This window comes from Cervus elaphus, chromosome 30 (genome assembly GCF_910594005.1).
Source record: "Cervus elaphus chromosome 30, mCerEla1.1, whole genome shotgun sequence".
Classification (NCBI taxonomy): domain Eukaryota; kingdom Metazoa; phylum Chordata; class Mammalia; order Artiodactyla; family Cervidae; genus Cervus; species Cervus elaphus.
The window spans coordinates 12845064-12872527 of record NC_057844.1 but is presented as its reverse complement, the minus strand read 5'-3'; the positions used below and the strand labels follow the sequence as shown (position 1 = coordinate 12872527).

At 39.4% G+C, this 27464-nt stretch overlaps 1 protein-coding gene across 1 annotated transcript in view; it reads left to right on the top strand.

Moving 5' to 3' along the window:
- Positions 1–27464, top strand: part of VWA8 (von Willebrand factor A domain containing 8) — a 366079-nt gene that overhangs the window by 188620 nt on the left and 149995 nt on the right. The window contains exons 25-29 of the mRNA XM_043892308.1: positions 387–592; positions 2471–2622; positions 18009–18117; positions 19900–20038; positions 23931–24130. Coding sequence (XP_043748243.1) covers positions 387–592; positions 2471–2622; positions 18009–18117; positions 19900–20038; positions 23931–24130 — 806 coding nt within the window. The remainder of the gene's footprint in view (positions 1–386; positions 593–2470; positions 2623–18008; positions 18118–19899; positions 20039–23930; positions 24131–27464) is intronic.

The window sequence follows — 27464 nt, the reverse complement described above, 5'->3', positions numbered from 1 at the left end:
AAATGAATACACTGAACTGTTAACCCTGGGTGCCTGTGGGGGAAGGAGTGGGATTGGCAGAAGTTTGCAGGGACTTCTCTTTCTGTTCTTTGTACTCGAATATCTACCAGTGAGATTATATCCAAGTGTCGTATAATTTTTAACAGAAATAAATCTATGTAGAATAAACCACACATCACTCAGTCTCATTTGCTTTTGCTTTAGTCATTTGCTTTTTTCTGTATACCTATTGTTGGACAGGCTTTCTATGCAGTTTTACACATTTAAAAATAGAAGTGCTTTGGAGAGCAACCCATGGCTCTTTCATTGATCATTCTGTATTTGCTATGTCCTTATAAGGGGTTAGTTGCATACTGAATGTGAATCTTTTTTTTTTTTCCTCATAGGTGATATTTTTAGCTGCCATGCAGTGGATAATCCCAAACCCTACTCAGAACTCAAGATGCTCAGGCAGTACGGCCCAAATGTGCCTGAGCCCATCCTTCAGAAGCTCGTTGCTGCCTTTGGAGAGCTGAGGAATTTAGCTGACCAGGGTATTATTAACTACCCTTATTCTACCAGAGAGGTTGTCAACATAGTCAAGCATTTGCAGGTATGGCACCTGCCTGTATGTAAAAGTTTAAAAGAAGTCATTAATCTTGGTTTTTTCAGATTTTTGTTTGTTTGGTTTTTGCCTAATTTATACCAAGTCTTTCCATTTCTCTTTAATACTGATTCATACTGAAGTAATGTCACTCAGTCGTGTCCGACTCTTTGAGACCCCATGGCCTGTAGCCCACCAGGCTCCTCCATCCATGGAATTTTCCAGGCAAGAATACTGGAGTGGGTAGCCATTTCCTTCTCTAGGAGATCTTCCCGACCCAGGGATTGAACCCGGGTCTCCCCCATTGTAGGCAGACACTTTACCGTCTGAGCCACCAGGAAGGATTAATTTATACCAAGTCTTTCCATTTCTCTTTAATACTGATTCAGGTGATATAGTATGAACCGTCTGTAATCCAAATGAACATTTTCTGTTAACCTTTGAATTGACTTTGTCAAGGTTCCATGCCATGGCTATTACCAAGGAGTTAGGAAATTTGGTGGAGGTTTTCTGAGGGGTGTGGGAAGACAGGAGAATGAGACAGAAGGGAAGCTTTACTACTATTTGACTTTATACAACAAGAATATATGGTCTCTGAGTGAAAATATTTTCATTTTGAAAATGAAAGCCTTGAAGATAAAAAACTGACTGGAAACTATTAGTATTGATGACATACCTGTAAATACTGTGAGAAAGTTTTGTTGGATAGAGCAAGTGGGCAAGAGAATGAAATTCCTTATAGCCATCTATGATGCATAGTTCACCTTGGAGGGCTTCCCTGATAGCTCAGTTGGTAAAGAATCTGCCTGCAATGCAGGAGGCCCTGGTTCAATTCCTGGGTTGGGAAGATTCACTGGAGAAGGGATAGGCTACCCACTCCGGTATTCTTGGGCTTCCCCTATGGCTCAGCTGGTAAAGAATCCGCCTGCAATGTGGGAGACCTGGGTTCGATCTCTGGGTTCAGAAGATCCCCTGGAGAAGGGAAAGGCTACCCACTCCAGTATTTTGGCCTGGAGAATTCCATGGACTGTATAGTCCATGGGATCGCAATGAGTCAGACACAACTGAGTGACTTTCACTTTCACTTTTCACCTTGGTAAAGACAAAAAGCCTGTGTAGATTCTGCTTTTATAACAAATGATGGTTTCCAAGCAAACAGTCATAACCTAATGAACTCTTGACCTCTGAAAACCTAGACAGGAAAATAGAAAGCTTTGTTCTGCCTGTAAAACCATGGCAAGGCCAGCTGAGATCCCAGCGCCTAGAGAGAATCAAGACAGAGGCAGTAAATGACCCAGAGGACCCCACCAGTGTGAAGTCAGCTGTCTGTAACACTCATTTTATTTAAGTAGCATTTTTTAATTTGGTCCATCTAGTTGTTTAGTCGCTAAGTCATGTCTGACTCTTTTGCAACCCCATGGCCTGTAGCCCGGTGGAATTCTGTAGGCAAGAATACTGGAATGGGTTGCCATTTCCCCCTCCAGGGGATCTTCCCAGTCCAGGGACTGAACTTGCGTCTCCCACACTGCAGGCGGATTCTTTACAACTGAGCCACCAGGGAAGCCCATCACTCACTTTAAAAGCAGGAGATTTCAGAAAGTGGTGAAAGTCACCAAACCCCGGGATGTGGGTACTGATTTAACATTTGAGGGAAAATACTGTTCCCCCTCAAATTCTGATATTTATTGAAAAAGAAAAATATTAAGTCATCAGGGCAAACATTAAAAGTGAAAAGCATTCCTCCTATCCATTTATCTGACAAGTCTAGTAAGAAAAGGTCTAGTGAAGTTTATTCGATCATTACTGTTCTGTCAGTTTGGGAAATCTTTATAATACTGTGTATTTTGTCACATGGTAATAAGTGAAATTTTTTTTTTTTTAATACAGAAGTTTCCCACTGAAGGTCTCTCCAGTGTGGTTAGGAACGTGTTTGACTTTGATTCCTACAACGACGACATGAGGGAGATTTTGATTAACACTTTGCACAAATATGGAATACCAATCGGAGCGAAAATATCCAATGTGCGGCTGGCGAAGGAGTAAGGCAAATCACTCTTGATAAAGTACTCTTGAGTGTAACTGTTCTGATTCTGAAATGCTGATCATTCTGAGTCTACTGTTATACTCTACTAAACTGACTTGGTGTGGAAATTACTTTTCCATGAGTAAGCTCTTCAAGTATATGGTGCTATTGGCTGGCTGGATTTCGGTTAAATAGCATTATTTATAGGTCTGTAAATTGAGAACTTCAGTTATTCCAAATGTCCCATGAGTAGATGTAATGTAATCAAATAAAGGGAAATATTTGTTTCTTTGACAGTCTCTGTCCTTTTGTTGAATTCCTATGATTCTCATTTTTCCCTAACCTAGTACAGAATCATTGTACAAACATGCAAACTACATGAAGAGATAATATATATTTAGTTAAGATGTTATTTCTGTCATCATGTATTTTTCTGTTATAGTTTTCTAAATTTATAATCATATTAACTTGAAATTTGGGGATTACTTATTTTAGTCTGACAGATGAAAGAGGCAGGGAAAATAAGTGGGTTTTGTTTCATGTGGGCTACTTGCCTGCTTTTTATTTTGTAATTATAGGCTACATACTTAACAAAGAATCTTAACAAATATGATATTGTTGACCAGAAAGATAATTGAGAGTGTTTATTAGTAGGATAATTAAGTCAGTGCAAATTCATAAGAAAGCAGTTTTAAATATGCATAACTTATTGACAATGCATCTAATGTTGTCTTTGTCTGTAAGGAAATCCATTATCATAAATTCCCAAGGGACAAAAATTACTTTTTATTTAACTTCAGTCTCATATAGGAGGAACTCTCTGCCTTCCTTAGGAAAAGACTATTGTATATAATGATTAGTCCAGCTACATATATTTATTTTAAGTGCTTACATCATCAGTATTTATTCTTTGAAGTTATTACAAAACTTGTTAGAATATATGTCAATAAAAATAAATTGTTAAGGCTTTAACAATTTTTCAAAGATTTCTTAAGAAGAAACAAATATTTCCCTTTAGTGGTAAAAGAGCAAGATAGAGTTACATTAGAAATTTGTCAGTGAGTTGGTTTATATTATTAATAAGTTAGTAAATTTTCTTTTTGATAAGAGTGATTTGATATTATTGCTAATATATACACTTTGCTGTGGAATACTGTTTTGCTGATTGATTAGGAATATTTATGGGCATTTTGAAACCAGTTTGATGATTTAATGGGTATAACTTACCTCCTGCGTTAGAGAGTTCAAGAAATGTCTTTAATATGCACACTTCTGTTAGTACTCATGTCTTTTTGCATCCTTTTTATAAATTATATCTTGAGTTTCAATTGGAAATATGATGGTTTTTAATTTGTTTTACCATTAACAAATTTATATGCAGTTTTAGCTTCATGGAAACCAGGCTTGTGATTTTAAAATAACTTTTTTTCTACTCTGTACAACTTGAAATAAAACTTAAAATGTGTATTAGTTGGTAAGATCAATCAAAAGAAAACTGTTGGCTATTTAAGTTTCTAAGGAAGACAGATGCAGTGATTTAACTTATTCATTACTGTTTCCAGTTCTATACTAAAAAATTCTTGCCATGGCTTGTTCATTGTTGCCATAGCGAGTTAATTCCAACTCTTTTTTTAAATACTTACTTATGAGTGGAAGAAAAAGTGCATTGAGCCTGGAAACAAGATGGTCATGCCTGAGACCGACGTGGAAAGAACTAATGGTCTGCCCACTGCATGTAGCTAAGAATAGACGTATAGCAGATGTGGGGGAAGTGTGAATTTTCCTTCGGAGTGGAGATAATAGCGGACTACAGTTTGCACATTCGAAGCACCTTTTCATCACCTGTAAATTGCAATGGCTTGAGCAGCTCAAAGGTAGTGATGTTATTTTATTAGTGAAATCCACAGGTTCCATACATCTTATTTCTATCAAATTATCAGTCCTGTACTTTGAGAGGGTAGCATGGTGAGGTGAACAAAGCATTGTCCTGGGAATTCAGCAGTTAATGACATGTTCACCGTGCATGTCTGGGTTAGACATGAAGAAACAGATTTAACCCTGTTTGTAAAATGAGAGCACTGTGCTGTGACATAACCATATAACTTATCACCTAATCAAGACACTTTTTAGAATGAAAGGGCACTATTAATAATAAGTCTGTAAAAAGAGATGTAGAATAAGACTGTTCTAGTGAGACTGCAGTATATTTTCATCTTTAGAAGGTTAGTAAGGTTTCTTCTTATTCTAACACCCTTTGCATTTTAATATAATCTTAATTTTCTCTCATCTGCAAAAACAAAAACAAATTAAAAAGAAGTAATACTTAACACTTTCTGTTTCTCTCAAGTAGCACACTGATAATAGCAATCACATAGACCTCTGAAAGTTCAAAGTTGTCCCCAAGCAGTCTTATGATTTGCTTTGACTTTTCTAGACCTGTGGCTAAACTTTATACTTCACTAATTGCTGTTGGTTGGTGCTGTTGTTCAGTCGCTAAGTCATGTCCAGCTCTTTGCGACCCCATGGACTGTAGCCTGCCAGGCTCCTCTGTTCACAGGGTTTTCCAGGCAAGAATACTGGAGTAAGTTGCCATTTCCTTCACCAAGGGATCTTCCCAGACCAGGGATCAAACCTGTGTCTCCTGCATCAGCAGGCAGGTTCTTTACCACTGAGCCATACTTCAGGGAAGCCCATACTTCTCCAGACCTTTTGCTAAATCAGTTCTTTGAGGCTGCTACTGCTCATCTCTGGAGATCCTGTGTTAGTGAAGAAGATTCACATTGGATTTCTGTCCCTAAGGAAGAAGGACCAGGTGTTTTAATTGCTATTAATATCCTTTCGCCCTGAATGAAAAAATTATTGCTACAACCTGTTAATTTTCTTGTTGTCTAATTCAATCTTTATTTAATAGGAAAAAAAATTGCATCAAACCCAGAATAAGATGGTCACATTCACACACAAGATAGGGATGAAAAAATAACTGACGATGAGTATAAGTGTATAAGTAAAAAGAGATGTAAGACAGATGTTGTAGAAGAGGGAAGCTTTCCCGTGGGGCAGAGGTGATGCTGGTCCACTGCTTATTCTGTATAAACAGTCCTCCGCAGCTACCTTCCTCCTGAACTGAAATCAGAATACACTGTAGCTGTTCAGTGATGCTCTTCGGTAAAATTCCTGAGATCTTTCATTTTCTCTTTCATTCTCCTGAAGAGTACAGTGAGATGGTACCTGCCTCATTCATAGGTCTCTGTACAGTTTTTTTCTTTTTTTTCTCCACTGGAGTATAATTCCTTTACAATGTTGTGATACTTCTCCGTACATTTTTAAAAGGCCTAGTGTGATATTAGGAGATGAATATGATTTATCTTATTTACTAAACTTGTGCTAAACCTGGTACATGTAGGCTGTCATACTGGATAGTTATTTTACCTTGCTTGATTAAGCCATAATGCAGCTCTTTTTTCCGATCTAAACACATTCCACATCTCAGTACTGGGATCGGAACTGGCTACCTAGGTCCCCATGTTGCATTTGCCCCCTTACACTAGGAATTCTTGTAGGTTTTCTGTTGTTTCCTTTTAAGTTTCTAATACATGGGAAAGGATATGCCAGAGAGATGGCGGACATAATAAGCACACTGGGAGAAATTTAGGCAGAAATAGGAGCATTTGGCTTAAACTCTGAGCTCTTAAAAAAGTAGTCTGAGCTCTTGAGTTTCAAATGTCATTATTGGGGGAAAAAGTACACACACACACACATACACATGTATGCATGCATGCTCAGTCAGTGTTTGACTCTTTTCAACCCCACCAGGCTCCTCTGTCCATGGGACTTCTCAGGCAAGAATACTGGAGTGGGTTGTCATTTCCTTCTCCAGGGGATCTTCCCAAACCAGGGATCAGACCAGTGTCTCCGGGATTGGCAGGCGGATTCTTTACCACTTGAGCCACCTGGGAAGCCCTGTACATATGTATAATTAGGTTCAAACATCCAACCAAACGCATATAGATTATCTGCTATAGTAGGTATAGATCTCCGTTTCAAAGCAAAGTTCGCTTGTTTTACCCTCAAATAAGCATGTTTTGTTTTTTTTTTTAAATTCTAGAATAAACATACTGCTAGCACATTAGCTCTTCCAAATTTAAAGCTGTTTCAGAGTAACTTGCGAACTTTAACATACTCAGGAAACATTTGTTTTAAAGGGAGAAAAAGTCCTTTTTTTCTGTACATTCATTTTCAAGAGACTTATACAATATTTCATCTTAATAAAGGTAATATTATCATTGTATTTTATAGATAAAGAATTTGAGGAACAGAGAGGTTACCTCACCTACCTAAGGTTAGAAATCTGATCAGGAGCAGAACTGTAATATCCACAATTTTAATTCCAATTTTAAAGATGAATATAAGCAGATCCATATGCATGTGTAGGCAGTTTCTAAATCAGAATTATTCTTTGCATACTGAAAATCACCAATAGTTTTGGTTTAAAAGCACTAGAACTTTAGATAATCAACTTGGAAATCATTGACCATGATGTCATACATGTAATATACATATTCTTATTCTTCAGAGAGTTGTGATAGGCTTAGATTTTGGGAGATTTAACCATATTTCACAATGTTGAAAAGCAAGTTGGTATAGACTTTTGGCACAACAAAATCATTTTAAAGACCTCTTCATCCCCAGTTAAACGTTCCTCTTTTTTTTTCTCTTAATAATAAAAGATCATGAAGTAAAACACAAGGTAATTCATTCAGAAAAATAAAAACTCTAGAAAACTGTATTTGACTACCATGTAGAAGAAGCAGACTGGCCATCGTTCTTCCTGATTTGAAACACAAAAGGAATTTGCTAAGTCTTCTCAAACATTGTCGTCATTTTTACATAAATCAAATATACAAAGACATTATCTCCACCCTCTGGATTTAACTTGGTGTGTTTATCTCTCCCTGTCTTACCTAGGAGAGACACCTATCTGTAAAATACTTAAATGCTCATTCTTCTTGACCCACACTCTTTGCCCTCAACCCTATTGATTTCTATTTAAAATGCTGCTTAATTTATGAAGCCAGTTTCTTTTTTTTTTCCCCAAAGTATTTGTTGCTTATTTGTTACTGGCAAAGTATCTACAGTCCATCAGTCATTAATTTTAACAGCAAATAGAATAAAAAATTTGAAGAAATTTATAAGCTTTTATATGTAGGATTTCTCTATGATGTATACCTACTAAATGAAGAATGATGTCCCATTTATTTTTAAAATAAATTAGCAAAAAGAAAATTAAAACACTAATAATTCCACCATCCAGAAACAATTATTATTTAATCCTTCTAGATCTTTTCCTAGGGTTCTATGTGTTATTTCAGCTGAGAAATATTTCTTTACAGTTTTTTTTTTCCTGAGTTTTTCTTCTTAATAAAGGAGACATGACCCTGAAAGGAGATCCTTTTTAAAACACTTAATTCCCAATCTTCTTTGTTGAGAAGAAACATATCTATAATAGATTAGATTCTAGCATGTATACACCCCTCCCACAATCCCACTTTTTTGTTCTTCCCTCTTGATCCTTGAGTTTTTAGACTTAAAGTATTTATTCTAAACATAATGAACAGATTCATAAAGCATATAAGTTGTTTTAAGCTAGGCATTTCTCTGGCATTTCAACAAAAGTAAGGAATAAACACATTAATACCAACACTTTGTGTCTTTATGCATATGTTTAAATGTCATTATCCTTTACAGACTCATAAAAATGCGGTTGCTAGCCAGACTGCACATCTAAAAATGACTGCTATGTGTGACTGCACTTTTAAAGTGCCCCATAGCTGGTAAAGAAGCCCTATTGGAATCTTGAAATGACTCCTCTGATGTCCTGTTGATGTATGTATTCTCTCTCTGCTTTCAAATGCTTAATTAAAAACTTTTAACTTCACTTTTTCAGGTGAAATAAGGTAACTTTGAATTAACTCAGTCTAAGATGATATTAGCCAATACTTTTTATTAAATTTATTTAATAGGTTCACATTTTAAATAATTTTAAAACACGGTGGTAGCTGTTGATAGTAGTTGCCTTTGAGAGAGGCTCTAGAAAGGAAAAGGAAAGCCTTACTTTCTGTCCTAATGTGTATTAGTTCCTATAGTTCATTTTTTAAATATCCCCAGACTCTGGGCCCTGGAATTTTCCCATTTGTTTTCTTATTTAAATAAAATAAAAATGTTAAAAATTTATTCTGAAATTGCTGTTCCTTGGGACCATGGCCTCCAGTACAGCAAAGCTTACCCTGCCCTGCTATGCCTGCCCTTAGGGTGTAACATTGACCCCCTTACCAATGACAAATGAGAAATCAAGTTAATCAGGCATTTCTATAGCAGTTCAACATAGCATAAGTAAGTCTATGCATTGGTAGGGGCTTCCCCAGGGGCTCAGTGGTAAAAGAATCTGCCTGCCAGTGCAGAGTCGCAGGAGATGCAGGTTTGATCCGGGGGTCGGGAAGATCCCCTGGAGGAGAGCATGGCAACCCACTCCAGTATTCTTTCCTGGAGAATCTCCATGGACATATGTGCTGGAGGGCTACAGTTCATGGGATTGCAAAGAATCAGACACGACTAAAGCAACTTAAGTTTATTCTATGTGGACTCCTTTACTTAACACTACCCTCCTCAAAATCACACTTAATAATCTAGTTAGCTTTAGCCGAATAATTATCAATCATTCTGTATATGTGCGTCACTTCCAAGTCATTACAAATTAAAGAGAGTTGGCTTCCATCTCCAGGCCAGCAGCTCCTGTGTCAAAGGTGGAGTGGATGCCTCAGGGGAAAGGTAGGGTGTACTTTCTGTAGACTTTCTGTAGACCAGCCTCAGACAGATCTGGACAAACCTTGCTGGGGAGGTACTCAAGGGATGCAGACTTGAAATACTGGACTAAATAACCTTTAATGTCCCTCAAGCTCATAGATTCTGTGGCTCACTGCCCCTAGTTGAGTTGGAAAGCTGAACAAGTGGTCACTCTTTCCCTTGTGTCAGCAGCCATTCACTACTTTCTCAGCCAGTCTCACAGCACGTGTTCATAGAACTCCCAATGAAGGTCGCTGCGGCTGTTTTCCTGTTTGTTGTAAGAGATGTTGATGTCTCATTGCAGTGTGTGTTACAGGATCATGTTTCGTATTGATCTTTCTCTTTAGAGCAGGGCCAGGTGTGCATATGTCAGACAGAACAGCTTCATCTGTACTGAATGTCTCTTAAAAGGGTATCTGTCTCAATGAAGACATACACCTGTATCTGTCTTCTTCCACATGAAGACTCATCCCGTGTAACTGAAACATCAATGCGGCTGCTTCTTCTCTGACCAAGACTAACTACAGGGCCTTCCAAGTACTGAAAGTGTTAAGTCACTCGGTCGTGTCTGACTCTTTGCAACCCCATGGACTGTAGCCCACCATACTCCCCTGTCCATGGAATTCTCCGGGCAAGAATACTGGAGTGGGTTGCCATTCCCTTCTCCAGGGTATCTCCCTGACCCAAACCTGGGTCTCCGGCATTGCAGGCAGATTCTTTACTGCCTGAGCCACCAGGAAGCCCCAGGTACCGGGAGACATCAAAAAGAACATCCCCAACCAGGGTTCTCTCTAGAGTAATCTCATTAGGTTTATTTTTGACTATAAGAATGATGATCAGTTTACTATTTATCCCATTAAATTATAAGACTCTCAATGTTTTGTGCTTCTCCTTCCATTTTCCAAAATATGCCACAGCATAATTTTCCTTTTAAAGAGTTAGTTTTTACAAATGAGTTCATTGTATTGATCACGAAGTCCTAAGGTATGCAGTTCTACTCTTTGTGATGATTTACTTTCACTTTGTAAAAGAGCTCTTTAGTTTCCAAAAATAATAAGATTTACATGGTGACATCTGAGATGAGATGGTAGGATGGCATCACTGGCTCAGTGGACGTGAGTTGGAGCAGACCCCGGGAGACAGGAAGGGCAGGGAAGCCTGGAGCACTGCAGTTGCTGCAGGGGTCACAAAGATTGAACATGGCTTAGCAACTGAATAAACGATGACATCTCAGAACTATTATAAGCAGAAGGGTGGTATTGGGTTTTACAGTTTCACAGTCCTTGCCCTTATTCTCTTGGTATTTTTTGAAGTAGCTTCACAGTCATTTTATTAAAACTTGCTTTCAGTTCCTTTATGGGGGTGCAGAGAAAATTTTAAAATATAGCCAATCTACATAGAAATTGTCAAGATGTATGAATCTTCTTCAATACTCATCTTCGACAGTCTCACAGAATTATCCTTGATCCTTTAGGCATTTGTAAATGATCTCTGTCACCTGGCTGGGTAGAAATCCCGAATCCCAATCAATTGGTAACTCTTTCAAATATACTTTCGTCCTTTGTTGAGAGGTAGGTAGTCAAGATTCCATGAGGATGATCTGCTGTGGTGGTTCACAACTTGCCATCAAGATGAGACACAGGTCGGTGAAGCTGTTGTAATGTAACCAAGCGTTCATTCATTTGGGCTTCCTGGTGGCTCAGCAGTAACCAGTCCACCTGCAGTGGAGGAGCCGAAGGAGATGTCATCGGGAAGAGCCCCTGGAGCAGGACCTGGCTAGCCACTCTAGTGAGTGTTCTTGCCTGGAGAATCACATGGACAGAGGAGACTGGTGGACTGCAGTCCATAGAGTGGCAAAAAGCCAGACCCGACTAAAGCGACTTAGCACGCAGCATGCACGCATTCATTCATTTAGCAAGCACGATTGAACATTTGAAAAGTGAAAATGTTGGTCGCTCAGTCGTGTCCAACTCTTTATGACCCCATGGATTGCCAGTATAGGAGACGCAAGAGACTCCAGTTCCGTCCCTGGGTCAGGAAGATCCCCTGGAATAGGAAATGGCAAACCCGCTCCAGTACTCTTGCCTGGAAAATTCCATGGACAGAGGAGCCTGGCGGGCTACAGTCCATGGGGCCCAAAGTGTCGGACAGGACTGAGTGACTAAACAAACACACCCATTGAACATTTACATGGTAAACACTAAATAAGGAGTCAAAAATCTAAAGGAGAAGAAGGCTCAGAATCTGCCTTCAAGGAGACCATTATAATCCGGGAAGCACTCAGGTAAAGAGTGCCTTGTGTTCTGACAAGAGAGAGCGAAGAGGTAGGGTTGCTGCCCTCTGCCCCAGGGGAGACTCAAGGACAGTCACCAGGCTAAATCTTTACAGGGTGAATAGGTGTTCTCCAGGCTAATAAAGGAGAAGAAAGAACTTCAAGCAGAGACAGTTTTACAGGGCATGCTGCATGGTGAGACTAAAAGAGGAGAGTCGAGGGAACCGTAGAAGAATTTGAAGCCAGAGAGTAACATGGTCTGATTCATAAACTAGAAAGACCCCTTTACGTTTTCTAAAGATAAGAAACTGAGAGTCAGTGATACTGAAGCAGGAAGACCTACCTATTAGGAAGCAACTGCAGTAATTCCGATGATGAACAGTGAGAGCTTATGTTGTGGCAGTGGGACTAAATAAGAGGGACATGGGATGAGAGGTTTCCATAGCAGAATTGATGAATTCTAAATGGCAGAGATTCAAGTGAGTAAGATGTAAGCCTTACTTTCAATGAATTGGCAATCTTGAGAAAACATGTAAACTCTCAACCTTATTATGCAATGTTATATTCAAGTTCTGCGTTCACAGTAGGGTTTCTCATCCTATGAGTCCTTCTTGTGGGAAATAATAGTAGTTTCGGGGTTTTTTTGTTTGTTTTCTGGGAAAATTTCCAACTGGGAGAGTTTCAGCCCCAGTCATTGTTGATGTGAATAACCAGAAAAAGAGTTTAAGATTCAAAAATACTAAGATGTGGTTGGTAAAGCAGATGGCAGGAAAAAAGAAGTTTTTGCAGTGAAATTTGAAGAGAGTTGAGGGAAAGGAAACCCAAGGCCCAGACCTGTAGTCTCACAACTTCTGTGAAGAGGAAGAAAGAAAGAGATGTGTAGAGCTTTGTGACTACATCTGCTCTAGCATGGAGTGACCCTGGGCAGCAGCGCTGACACTACACAGTGTCAGCCTGGATAGGGGGGAGCTATCTGAGAAGTGTTAGCCAAGAAAGACAAGTTGCCCCAAATCTTTTTTTCATCTCATGCATCCAAATGACCTTTCATTTCTGTGACCACAGCAGGATCTCAGTGGCAGAGGTGCATAAATCTTAAGTTGTAAAGTGAAAACCATAATCTTTAAATGCAGAGCCAGACAATGAAAGGAAAAACACGTGTAATATTCATGTACACATCATTTGCAGCAAAGCAAAATTTATTTCCCAGCAACATGCAAGACTGAGGGAAGGGAAATTCAGAAGTTTCTTGCAAACAAGGGAGGCTCACTGGGGGCAGTAGGACCCATTGTTACTAGTCTAAAGTGTTTAAGCTGGTGTTGGTGTTTTCATTATGTAGAGTGTTGACTTTTTATTTTAGAAAAGATAAATATTTGCAAGGGACTTCATAGATTCACTTCTGACCATGCTCTCTAAAACAGTTATTCTTTATCAGGCCTTAAATTTGAAAACTGCAGATACTACAGAACTCTATCCTAAGAGTTTCTAAGAGTTCCATATGTACAAATTTCCATGGAAACCCAGAAGAGCAAGAGGTTCATTCTGCCCAGAAAGAAATGTGGGAGAAGGATGCAAGAGGGAGTGACATTTGAACTGGGCTTTAAGACGTGAGAAAGATTTCATCAAAGAGGCAATAGCAGAAAGGAGTTCTGGGCTGAGGTGAAAACCTCATGGAAGCATGAAAATGCAGAGTATGTGGAAGAACAGCAAGTAGCAATTCACAGTAACTAAGGCATATGCTCCAATATTCTGGCCTGGAGAATCCCATGGACTATACAGTAGGACACGACTGAGTGACTTTCACTTCACTTCACCCAAGGCATATGCTGGCTGCAGAGTGAGAGGAAGGGTCAGAACCAAAGGTGGAAATGTTTGTCAGGGTTATTCTGTTAAAGGTTCCATTAAACTCAATTGGATAGTCCAACTTACTTTTTGCCAAATGTTAGATTTAAAACATTAGGAATAAGCGAGGCCCTCTAAACTTGGAGTTGTTCTTTTTCTTCTCAAAGATGGTGATAATTGGTGAGTTTTTGTGAGCTGGTGGAGCTACCCTGAAGGGTTCCATTATTCCCATAAAAATTAGTAGTTCTTGTGGTAAGGAAATGTTTTAGGAACTGTTGATAATAGGTATGTCAACAACTTCCAATTGCATAATGCCCCTAGAAAGATCCAAATCTTTTTCACGTGTTTCTTTCAGACTCCAGAAATAGTTTTGGCAAATGTTCAGAGAAGGCAGAAATTTGCCAGAACATACTCGTTAAAACCCCAGCTCACCTCTTTATGGAAACAATCTTAGACAAATCTCTTGTATGTCATTCAGACCCTCTAACTCGACTTTGGTGTCCATATGCATCATGTTATGAAATGTATGCATGCTTAAAAAAACTTTTTTTTCCCTTTCTGTAATTTGCCTAAGTGCTGCAATTTGACCTGAGTCATAATTTTGAAAGTCATCTTTTCTTTTTTAGTTAAAACTTTTACTTCCAGATCTTTATTAATACTTCCACAAGGGATTAAGAAACATCACAACATATGAATTGAAATACTTCAGTGTTTTAAAAAACATAAATTTATGAATGACACTGAAAATAAAAAGTAGTACTATTTATAAGTCTTAAGTTCATTGTCTTCTCCCTTAAAATCAAATCCAGATATCATTCCAGGTAGGACTTTAACAAAGTTAAACAATAGAAGTAACAGGATCTTAAAATTATGGAAAATACCATAGTTGTTTCAATCAAATCAGATATAACAACTTAAGTCTGGTTGGAGTTGAATGACAGATTTCAGTAATGGTATAGGGCCATTTGCTAACTGGTTATTAGTTTAGAGTTACCCTTAAATTAATGTTGAGTATATTTCAAATTCCAAAGCTTGTTCATGCATTCAATTATAATTCCCCTTGCCCCTAACTGGACTTCCCTGGTGGCTCAGATGGTAAAGAATCTGCCCGCAATGCAGGAGACCCAGGTTCCATCCCTGGGTTGGGAAGATCCCCTGGAGAAGAGAATGGCTACCCCCTCCAGTAGTCTTGCCTGGAGAATTCCAGGGACAGAGGAGCCCGGCGGGCTATAGTCCCTGGGGCCGCAAAGAGTCAGACATGACTGAAGTGACTTAGCATGCGTGCAGTAACTTATTGAAGGGGAGAGAGTTAATAACTGTCAAATTTTTCCACAATGTATTGGGAAAACTTAGTAGTGGAAAATAAATGAGGGGCTTTGGTTTACCTCATTTGGCCACCCTAGAGCCCACAGGAAGTCTAGAAACAACTCCCGGTATTACCAAGGGGCAGATAGAATCAGTTTGATTGGGTAACTTCAGAACACCCTGCATATGTGACTTTCAGTTGCTATTGTTAACGCTAATGGCATCTTGTTATGTGATTTCGAAACAGATTCTATATGGGGTACCTGAAGGTCCTTCCCATACTCTGCCAACCAAACAGCTAGTGCTATTTTTAAATGGAACCAGGCAGTCTGTAATTTCCATGACCGTTACTTAGAGTGAGTTGGCAAGTTCAAAGCAGCTTTCATGAATATTCCCTGGGGGTTGTCAGTAAAAATTGGAAGTCTAGTAAAGTTATTTTTTTCCCAAATGGATGAAGGTTTTGGTTTTATTTTGTTTTTAGCATCTGTATGATATTTTGTGAGATTATTAAAGGATATATTAGACCAGTTTTTTAGGCTTTATTTCAGCCTATCAACTGAGCATAATTTTTATTAAGCAATGTTCCACCTCTGATTACATTTCCAAATGTGTAACTGTTTCTGTTATCTTCAAAGAGACGATTTGGGGTGGACACAGAGCTCCTTTTTATAAGCTTTGAAAAAGCAATTTTGTCTACCAGGCACCTATTCTACTGATGTGGCCTGGCATGCATGCACTCTTGATCAAGTCCAACTCTTTGCAACCCCATGGACTGTAGCCCTCCAGGCTTCTCTGTCCCTGGAATTCTCCGGGCAAGAATACTGGAGTGAGTTGCCATTTCCTTCTCCAGGGGATCTTCCCAACCCAGGGATCAAACCTGTGTCTGTTGTGTCTTCTGCATGGGGAGGTGGGTTCTTTACCAGCTGAGCCACCAGGGAAGCCCTTTCTATTGATAGGTGTAGATAATTTTATTCTGATTATTTATATATACTCCAGAACCAAAGGTTATGCAAGATCTACCACTGATAATTCACTCCACTCTCTAAAATAGTCATCAGAGACTCCCCCAGTCCTTAGAAGAAACCAGAATCTTACAGATTATTGCCTTCATCTCACAAAGGAAAAAATTAACACTCAGAGAAATTATCTAACTTTTCTTTCACAAGTCTGCAGAACTAATTAATAAAAGAACTAGCACTAGAACCCATTAAATCTTCTACACTAGAAAGAAATTAGGTGTTTCTCCTTCCTTTGTTTTCTGCTCTGTTTTTAGAGATCTAATTCCCCTTTGGTGAACTGCTGAAGGCAATGAATACTGTTCATTCCCTAAACAAGCAGAGAGAGAGTCTAGTCTACAAGACGCTTTCAAGATCTTTCCTTTTGACATGGGAATGTGTTTTATTACCTTCAGAGAGAACAGTTATAGTAAATCCCCTAACTTAGTGCCTCTTCCACCTCATTAGTGGTAAAAAAAAAAAAAACAAAAAAAAACAGGGAAATAAGTGATGACCAATCAGGATAATTGTCCATGTACTTAAAATGTATTTTAAATGATAGATACAAAGCATATATGTCCTTTTGAATGATTTATGTTATGATTTAGAAGAATTTCAATGTAAATTTCTTTTAGATTTCGTTCCTGTGGTGTTAAACATTAGCATTTCAAAGGACAAAAATCATATTCCACCAGAATACTTGGTTTCACTATTCTAAGCAAAAAAAAATCTAAGCCTTCCATGGTCTTATTAAGTATGTGGAGATATTTTGTCAGACTTACTCTTTTACTGAAAAAAAAAGTGATTTTCTAAATATCAGTGTGTACTCTTTTAATGATCATAATGCTTATTTCAAGCATTCATTTCAATTTATAGTCATATTATGCATTATTTTTGAAGAACTTTTAACTGAATAATTTTTGGCCTTCACTTACCATCGAATAAGAAATTCATAATGAATTGAATGACAAATTAATGGTTTCTTTTTTTAAACATTCCAAAAAATTTAGTATGATTAAAAAGTAAAGGCTTTATTCTAAAAAAATTTATCTGTGGTTTTGTCCTTTAGCATTGCCATATTTGTTTTTGCAAGTCATTTTATTTAAAAGTAGCTTTAGATAAAATGGAATCTGAACATAGAATAATTCCATTAGAAGTCAGCATAGTAGCTCCCATGGTAGGGGTAATGACTGAAATAGTCCAAGGGAGTTTCTGAGTGTTGGTGATGCTTGAGTGCTGGACACATAGGTGTGCTCTGGAGTAAGTGGCACGTTTGTGTCAATGTTTCTGTAGGTATTTTATGTCAGTTCAAAGTAAAAAAAATAAAAATTAAAGTGCTAAAGTGGATGCTATGAAATTTTCCCTGTACAACTTACAAACATGTGACCTGTAGAATTCTGGTGGTGGTGTTTAGTCCCTGAGTCGTGTCTGACTCTTTGTGATGCCGTGGTCTGGGGCCCACCAGGCTCCTCTGTCCATGGGATTCCCCAGGCAAGAGTGCTGGAGTGGGTTGCCATTTCCTTCTCCAGGGGATCTTCCTGACCCAGAGATCGAACTCACATCTCCTACATTGACAGGCAGATTCTTTACCACTGAGCCACCTGGGAATCCCAGTAGTATTCTGTACTACTTATTATTTGATTTCAAATTTAGGAGAATAGAATAAAAAAAACTGATGGATTGCTCCATTTTCCCCCTAAGTCCTTTCTATTACTCTAATAGGAATTCAGATGTTAAATTACTAAGTATTTACCAATTCAGGAAAAAAATAATACTTAAACATTAATTATATTTGTCATTATGGTAAAAACAGAGTAGGACATTACCTTCTGAGTTTCTGAAATGTGAATTCTTTTCTTTTTCAAGTATATTTTAAACATCCTATTAAAGACTATCTTTTAATAAAATGAAGTAGAACTCACTTTGAAGTAAAGTATTCTTCAGATTTCTTTATGTGATCATGGCAACCCACTCCAGTACTCTTGCTTGGAGAATTCCATGGACAGAGGAGTCTGGCAGGCTACAGTCCCATAGGGTCACAAAGAGTTGGACACGACTGAGCAACTAAACACTTTCAATACATGGTTCTTATTTTTTCCTGTGACTTGGAAACAAAGAGAAATGTTTGCTCTTCAAATTAATCTTTGCCAGGTTGCCTCTGCCAGAGCAGACCTTCATGGGCTACTGGACAATTGGTCAGTCAAGAAATGGAATGCAAAAACTGCTGTGTCCAGCAGAAACTCATCATATAGACGTTAAGGTTGGTATCATTATTTCTTCATTAGAATATTGAATGTTATCTGTTTTTCAGTATCTTCCCTAAAGAAAATCTTTTCAGTCTTAGAAATGATTGTTCTGATGTTATTTCAGAATAGATTTAACTTCTTCTGTGATTCTCAAGTGAGTGTGGCCTCTGAGGGTTGTGATATAGGTAATGGCTAATGATTAGTAGAATTCCTAAGAGCTAATCTGTATTTCAGGAAAGTCAGGTAGGACAGTTACTCCATTATATTTGTTTTCAAGAAAAAAGGCAAAGAAATATCAATCACTAGTTGCAGTAGCAATCCCTCTAGGTTTAACTGTGAGGAATTAGCTGCTTATAAAATCAACTGGACAAGAGGGACAGAAGTCAAGGGGCCACCCTGGACTTTTGGTTTCAGGATCAGTGTTTTTGCTTCTGCACAGTAAGTCCAGACTAGGAAAGTTTTCCTGTAAGGGGCTGGATAGTGGTGGCTCAGTGGTAAAGAATCCACCTACCAATGCAGAAGACATTAGAGACCCGGGTTTGATCCCTGCGTCAGGAAGACCCCCCTGCAGAAGGAAATGGCAACCCACTCCAGTATTCTTGCCTGGAAAATTCCAAGGACAGAGGAGCCTGACTGGCTACAGTCCATAAGCTTGCAAAGAATCAAAGACGACTGAGCAACCGAGGACACACACACACACAGACAGGAGTAAATATTTCAGGCGTGGTGGCCATATAGGTTCTGTCACAGCTACTCAGCTTTGCCAGGGTAGCTCAAAAGCAGCCTCAGACAATACTTTAACAAATGCGTGACACCGTGTCCTGGTAACATTTTATTGACGCAATCAGGGAGTGATCAGACTTGACCTGTGAGCTGTAGTTTGTCAGCCCTTGTAGTAGAGCATAGACTGACTGCTCATATCTGTCAGATTCGCCTTGTCCATGCTGACTGCAGGGGGATAGCTTCTGCTGCTCATCTGCCTTACAAATCTCATGCAAGTGCATTTAATTGGCAGAAGCTAAATCATATCCAGAATGCTTGCTGCAAAGGAGTATAAGAAATGTAATATTTAGTCATCTAGCTCCTAAGATACAACCTAGACAGAAGGGGTAATAGCACCTATGAATGTGTGCATGCTCAGTCACTCAGTCGTGTCTGACTATTTGTGATCCCATGGACTGTAGAGCCCACCAGGCTCCTCTGTCCATGGAATTTTCCCGGCAAGAATACTGGAGTGTTTTGCCATTTCCTACTGCAAGGGATCTTCTCAACCCAGGGATCAAACCGAAGTCTCCTGCATCTCCTGTATTGGCAGGTGGATTCTTTTACTACTACACCACCCAGGAAGCCCCGGCTGCCACAATAGTCAATATCTGACCCAAAAAGTTTTGATTAATTAAGGACTGTAAGGGCATGCAAATCAATTGTATTTAAAAAATTATTCTCCTGGTTTGGTCAGCTCTGGGTCCCCACACTTGGAGTTCAAAACTTGCAGTTGGCTTAGGAAAGGGTAAAGTAATGAGAACTCCTATGGGATTTTATATGATATATTTTCTGAATAAAAATAAAACAAAATGAGAAATTAAATACGATAGCACATGTGAAAGCCTTTATGAATGCAACTATATGGTATTATTATTGTCATAAGTATTATGCCAGTCAATAAAATGAGAAGAGGTATATCAAGATAGTGAGTATTTGAATTGAAAATCTTAGTTTGGAAGAACTCTAACTTTTCTACATTTTGATAACTACCCAAATATCTTATTGCAGATAACTACTTTTTTTTTTAATAGGGTCCAGCACTTATAAACATACAGGAATATCCAATAGAAAGACATGAAGGAAGATCCCAAACCTTTACTGAAGAATGTAGCTCCTGGAGGTTACCACTGGATGAAATGAACTTAATCTGTGATGTCGCTACAACACGTGGTATGTCAGTTTATTCTTTTGATTTTTCCTTCCTGCACTAATTTTTTTTAAAAGCTGGATCAAAATAATCTCTAGACATCAAGAAGTCTATACTAGACTGAGTAACTGTGCTATGCTTGGATTGGATAGCAATTATATGTAATTTAGATCTAATTTCCTATAACAACCTAACAAAATACTATTGTGGAATCCACGTAAGCATGGCTGAGTTTATATGCATGTCTGTTTCTCATTACCATTGTAGCACAAAGTTAAACTCACCCGGGCTCATGCTAAAAATAGAAGGGGGAAAGAAAAAGGAAAAACATTGGATTTTTTTTGGCTGGGATTCCAGTTTGGTGATTATATGTATTCTGAAAGCAGGGTTGGAGGATTTGCAGTCATTAGACCTCTCATTGTAAAGAACGGCAAATAAAGGATGTGAATTTTTGGCATCTGCATCTCTGGACTGTTGCCATTACCTACTGATTCATGCAGTGTGTCCTGGGTACTTTTTGGCAGAAGTTTTCAATTGATGGCAGTTACTAAGGTGATATCAACAGAAGTGTTGACAGGGGGAAGGGAGAGAGTCACTAACTTATCTACAATGGGGATTATTCAGGCAAAAATTAGGAAGCAAGCTTTTGTTTGTGTACATTCTATCAATCTTTGTTCCTAAAATCAGCTATGTTGAGTAAAAATATGTGCTTTTAAAATGTACAGGGTTTTTGTTGGTAACAGACTGGTGTTCCTGTTAAGATATTTTACATTCCCTGTGTGTTGGGTTTATTCATCACTTAGTCGTGTCTGACTCTTTGTGACCGCATGGTCATATGTGACCCACCAGTCTCCTCTGTCCATGGAGTTCTCTAGACAAGAATACTGGAGTGGGTTGCCATTTCCTTCTCCAGGGGATCTTCCTACCCAGGGATCGAACTCTAGTCTCCTGCACTGCAAGTGAATTCTTTACTGCCTAAGCCATCAGGGAAACCCTATTATGTAGAGAATAATATGAATGTAGAAAGTGAAGAAGAACTAAAGAGCCTCTAGATGAAGGTGAAAGAGGAGAGTGAAGAAGTTGGCTTAAAACTCAACATTGAGAAAACTAAGATCATGGCATCCAGTCCCATCACTGCCTGGCAAGTAGATGGGGAAACAGCGGAAACAATGACAGACTTTAGTTTTGGGGGCTCCAAAATCACTGCAGATGGTGACTACAGCCATGAAATGAAAAGACTGTTACTCCTTGGAAGGAAAGCTATGACCAACCTAGAAAGCATATTAAAAAGCAGAGAGATTACTTTGCCAACAAAGGTCCAACTAGTCAAAGCTATGGTTTTTCCACTAGTCATGTATGGATGTGAGAGTTGGACTATAAAGAAAGCTGAGTGCCGAAGAATTGAGCTTTTGAACTGTGGTGTTGGAGAAGACTCTTGAGAGTCCCTTGGACTGCAAAGAGATCCAACCAGTCCATCCTAAGGGAAATCAGTCCTGGGTGTTCATTGGAAGGACTGATGTTGAAGCTGAAACTCCAATACTTTGGCCACCTGATGCGAAGAGCTGATTCATTTGAAAAGACCCTGATGCTGGGAAAGATTGAAGGCAGGAGGAGAAGGGGACAACAGAGGATGAGATGGTTGGATGGCATCACCGACTCGATGGACATGAGTTTGGGTAAACTCAGAGAGCTGATGGTGGACAGGGAGGCCTGGCGTGCTGCAGCCCATGGGGTTGCAAAGAGTTGGACACAACTGAGCGACTGAACTGAACTGAACTGAAAATGTCTTAATAGCAACACCAGTCCCTCACATAATTTAACCCACAAAAACCTTGTACATTTTAGAAGCACGTATTTTTACTCAACATAGCTAAAGTTAGGAACAAACATCCACAGAATGTACATGAGTAGAGAATGCGTATAGATCTTACCGATAGTTTGAACTTTGGTCCTTGTCTCATTTTTAGAGATTGTAAATAAGTATGCTGTGAACCTCTGCCTCATGTCAGTGACAGGGGTCGTTAAACCTTGTCACAGTCTCACAGTTCTTCTCAACTCAGCATTCCAGGCAGCCCCAGCCAGGCAGTCAGAACTGGTCCTTAAAAGTGAAACTCATTTGCTGTCCCTCACGTAATTTAACCCTCTGTTTCAGTGTTGTCCACATTTGCAAACTGGGCCTTTGTGTTGTTTCTTTGAATCTCTCTCTTTTTTTTTTTTTTTGCCTATTTTGTATTTGGGAGAGAAAAGAAGATTTTCTTGGTTCTCTTAGAATCAGTTAGTTAGATAGATACGTTTGAGCCAGAGACCAAACAGTACTTAATGCTGCAATAAGAGAGGACAATTGATGTTTATGAAGTATATTTCTATTAATACTTTTATTATATTTCCTAATTCCCTATGCTGTGTACAAAGTTGCTCAATAAATGTTGAATTGAATTTATTTGTGCTGATAGACACATTAAAAACATTCTTAAATTGTAAGTTATGTGATTCTGATATTTGGAACTGTAGTACGTACATAGTTCACAGTGTCTCCTAAATAATGCCTTTCTCTGATCTTCTACTGACTTGTGTTTCTTATCAATGTTAGCTTATTTGTTTAATTTATCTTTATATATATTTGGTCTTTATGTGAACACATCACACACACACACATACACACTATATTTTTTTCCTGAAATTTCCAGCATAGTCCCACATATCTCATTATCATAGCTTATACCTTAGTTTGGGGTTCAGAAGATATGACCACTGTAAATAGATACCTAGATGATGAGTGATATTAATAGTGATTATTATACAGAAGCAGCTTAATCCCTTGCTTTGGGGTGCCCTGAAATAGAGATTATGGTTAACAGTCCAGAACCTGGCTACTCAAAGGGACGCCCTCAAGCCAACAGCAGTGACATTTCCTGGGAGCTCATTGGAAAGGCAGAGTCTGAAACCCTACTCCAGAGCCCCTGCCTCAAGCCTAGAGCAGTGACATTTCCTGGGAGCTCATTGGAAAGGCAGAGTGAAACCCCACCCCAGAGCCCCTGCCTCAAGCCTAGAGCAGTGACATTTCCTGGGTGTTCACTGGAAAGGCAGAGTCTGAAACCCTACTCCAGAGCCCCTGAGTCAGAATCTGCACTTTCATTAGATCCCCAGGTGATTCACACACACTTGAAAGTTGAAGAAGCACTGAAATAGAATTCAGAAAAGGGACCTGATCAAGTACTTGACTGAAAAGACAGGTTTTGTAATAATAAAAATACACAAATATGAAAAAAGATAATTTGGAAAATAAGATCCATAGAGCTAAGAGTCAAAAAATGGAAATACTTATTTACTTGAAAAGCCTAAAGATCTAGTAAACTGGGAAATACCAGATTAGCAGACGGATGATGTTGACCAGCTGTTATCCATCTGAGCCAATAATAAAATAAGAGGAAACAGACTTTTATTGAAGCACAAAATACTTTCATAGAAGGAAGAGTTTCCTGACATTGAGGAGTGTTAAATATTTAATGGTGTTACTGTGAGATGTTATGGAATTCTTTGGCAAACAAATAGATGCTTACTTCCTGGAGTAGATAGGCATGGTCCCATCTATTAATACATCTAGAAAGAAGAGTTAGTCACTCAGTTGTATCCTACTCTTTGCAATCCCATGGACTGTAGCCCACTAGGCTCCTCTGTCCCTGGGCTTCTCCAGGCAAGAACACTGGAGTAGGTTGCCATTCCCGTCTCCAAAACACTTAGAGCAGGTGTGAAATTGCTTCTCCCAGTGCGCTTTGACCAATCTGTGTGCAGGTCATCTGCTGAGTTCTGAGTGTATGCTATCTTATGATTCTGTTTTCACCAGACCTTTTTGGACCAGTCAGAAAATCTACTGCAGAATAGAATTAACTCTTTTTTTTTTTTTTATCATTTCAGAAAATGAGGAAAATACTCTCTATGTAGTTGCATGCAATCCTGTGTCCTTATACTTTATGAATATGACTGGGAAAAGCGGCCACTTTGTGGACCTTTTCGACATCTTCCCGAGAACAGCCAGTGGAATCTGGCATCCATTTGTGACGGTGGCACCGCTGGGAAATCCCCTAAAGGGTCAAGTGGTTCTCCATGAGCAGCAGGTAATGGCCTCACTATACCAAGAGTGACTTACGTGAGGGACAGGCAGGAATGTTTTCCAGCCTATCACTAAGAATGTGTGCTTTCATAAAGACTGAGGAGAGGGGTTGCAGGAAGGAGTCGGGAGTTGTATATTATCAGTACCACAAGGCAGGCTAATGCCTTCCTCTCTGGGGGACTTCAACGTGGGCTTTAATCTTTGAAACATGTTGAGTGAGGGTTTCCTAATCTCAGACTAATGACATTTGAGGCTGGGTAGTTCATTGTTGGGGGCTTTCTTGGTGGCTCAGCAGTAAAGAATCCGCCTGCAATGCAGGAGACATAAGAGATGGGGGTTCAATCCCTGGGTCGGAAAGACCCCCTGGAGGAGGGCATGGCAACCCACTCCAGTATTCTTGCCTGGAGAATGCCGTGGACAGAGGAGCCTGGTGGACTGTAGTCCATGGGGTCGCACAGAATCTACACGCTGAGGAAATGAAGCAACAGCAGCAGCAGTTCATGGTTATGGAGTTTGCCTTCTCTTTGGGGAGACAGACAGCAAGTAAGCCAACAAATAAATATGCTAATTTCAAGCAGTGATAACTGCTGTACAGTTCATGGGATCCCAAGAGAGTCAGACACAATTTAGCGACTAAACAACAACAAGAAAAAATGTCCTAGGGAAAGATGGGGGTAGGGTGGGAGGAGCTGGAAGAATGAATAGTACTCAAGAGTGCTAACATAGTTCCGCTTAGGAGATGACATGTTATCTGAAACCCGAATGGCATTCTTTATGTGGAGACAGCTATGTAACTATACTGAATGGAATTGTCTTAGTCCAGGGGTCTCCAACCTCCAGGATCTAATGCCTGATGATCTGAGGTGGAGCTGATGTAATAATAATAGAAATAAAGTGCACAGTAAATGTAACATGCTTGAATCATCCTGAAAACATCCGTCCCATCCCCCATGCGTGAAAGAATGGTCTTCCACAAAACTGGACCCTGATGCCCAAAAGGTTGGGGACCGCCCTCTTAATCTGTTTTGACTGCTGTAATGTAGGTACCATAGACAAGGCAGCTTATCAACAGCAGGCATTTACTTCTCACAGTTCTGCAGCCTGGTGAGGCCAAGACCCAGGTGACTGCAGGTTCGGGATCTGGTGAAAACCTACTTCCTAGACAGCTGTCTTTTCCCTGTGACCTCACATGGCAGAAGAAGCAGGGATCGCATCCATGTGTCTTTTGTGAGGGCACTAATCCCATCATAAAGTCAAAAAGGGCACTCATAATGTCAAGAAGGACACAACTTAGTGACTAAACAACAACAAAGTTAATCTATACTCTCCAATAGAAAGGAGTGCAATGTTTTTATAGACCTGTTACCCACCTGGTAGCTACCAAATTGTGTGTGTGTGTGTGTGTGTGTGTGTGTGTATGTTCAGTCATTTTATTTGTTTCTGACTCTGTGACCCTATGGACTGTAGCCTTCCAGGCTCCTCTGTCCCTGGGATTCTCCAGACAAGAATACTGGAGTGGGTTGCCATTTCCTTCTTCCCAACCCAAGGAATCTTTCCAACCCAGGGATCGAACCCATGTCTCCCGTGTCTGCTGCAGTGCAGGCAGATTCTTTACCACTGAGCCACCAGCAAAGCCCACCAAATAGTATTCTAAGCATATCATTCATTCATCAAATAAGTATCATGTGCTTACTCTTAGGGATACTTCCATAAACAAAACAAAAGTCCTTGTTCTGAGAAGCTTGTATTCTGGTGCAGAAAGATAGACAATAAGCGAAATAAATAATCACAACCTAAATTAGACGATGAGAAGCAAGGGAGAGTGAAACAGAAGGGAGACTACCACTTAAAGCAGGGCGGGCCAGGGATCGCCTGCCTGAGAAAGTGATATTTAAGTAGAGTTGACAGCGTTGAGGGAGAGAAGAGATACTGGGAAGCAGAGAGTTCCCAGGGATAAGGGAATTATAAATTCAAAGGCCCAGAGACTGGAATATGCCTTTGCAGCTTTAAAGAAGTGTGGTGGGGAAGATTGAATGAGGGCCAGAGTATAAAGAGGCGAGGCCAAAGAAGTCCCCCAGTGAGCTGGGGCGGGACCGTGGTGGAGGGTGGGGAGGCAGAGGTGTAGAGCCTTATGAATTATTCTGAGGTTTTGCGCTGCCTGTGAGGGGAGGGGAAGAAGGTCTTAGAGGGCTTCAAGCAGAGGAACAGCTAGATTTGACGTATATTTTAGGGATTTCTAAATCCCTAGGGATTTCTCTATCTCCTCTGTGGTGAATAGTCTACAGGTACAAAGGCAAAACGAAGGAAACTAATTTTACTTTTTTTTTTTACATTTTACAATTTTTACATTTTTACAATGATTCAAGCAAGAGATCACCCAAGTTTGGAAATCATCAGTGATGATGGATTCTGTATATATTTTGAAGGTGCGACTAACAGGATTTCCTAACAGATCAGACACATGAAGTGACAGAGTAGAAACTAAGGTCAACTTTAAGATTTAAGGCTTGAGCAACGAAAAGGGTAGACCTGCCATGAACTGAGATGAGGAAGGAATTGATTTGGGAGGAAAAATTAGATGTGTGATTCAATTCAAGATGCCTATAACAAAGCCAAGTAGAAGATTCTGCTGTTTAATGGAGAATAGGAAGTATAAATTGGGAAGTCACTGGAGTATAAATGTTATTTAAATCATGAAACTGAAAGTGATGACTAAGGGAGTGGAATGTGGGTAGAAAAGAGAAGTCTTAAAAAAAAAAAAGAGAGAGAGAAGTCTAAGCTCTAAGCCCTGGAGCAATGAAATATTAAGAAATCGGGGAAAGGAGGAGGAATCAACCAAGGGGAACTGAAGATGAGTATCCAGTGGTGGAGATGAATAAACCAGGGTGTGGTATTTCAGAAGCCAAGTGATGAATATCTCAAGGAGGAAGATCAATGATTAAATGCTGACAAATGTGTCAAGGAAAAGATTGCATACGTTATTCACGTTATTCTTCCAGAGGCTCAGTGGGGTAGCTTTATCAATATTTACAGGTGAGGAAACTGAGGCTCAGGGAACGTAAATAGCTTACCCAGTAAACACATGGTGGGACAGAAGTTCAAGCCAAACTTGACTGACGCCACCAGAATCACGTTAATTTTGTCCATGCTCTCACTCGCTGCTGAAGTTTTTAAAAGTTATCCATCATAGGAAAATATTGAAAAAATGCAAATGCTTTTACTTGTTAAGTATTTTAAGATACTATAAGAGTAAAGTGTTACCCAGAACAGTGCTTTTAGACTGTTTCTAATCAAGAATAAAAAAAAATCTCGTAAATAGCCTTTCAGTGTTTCACTGA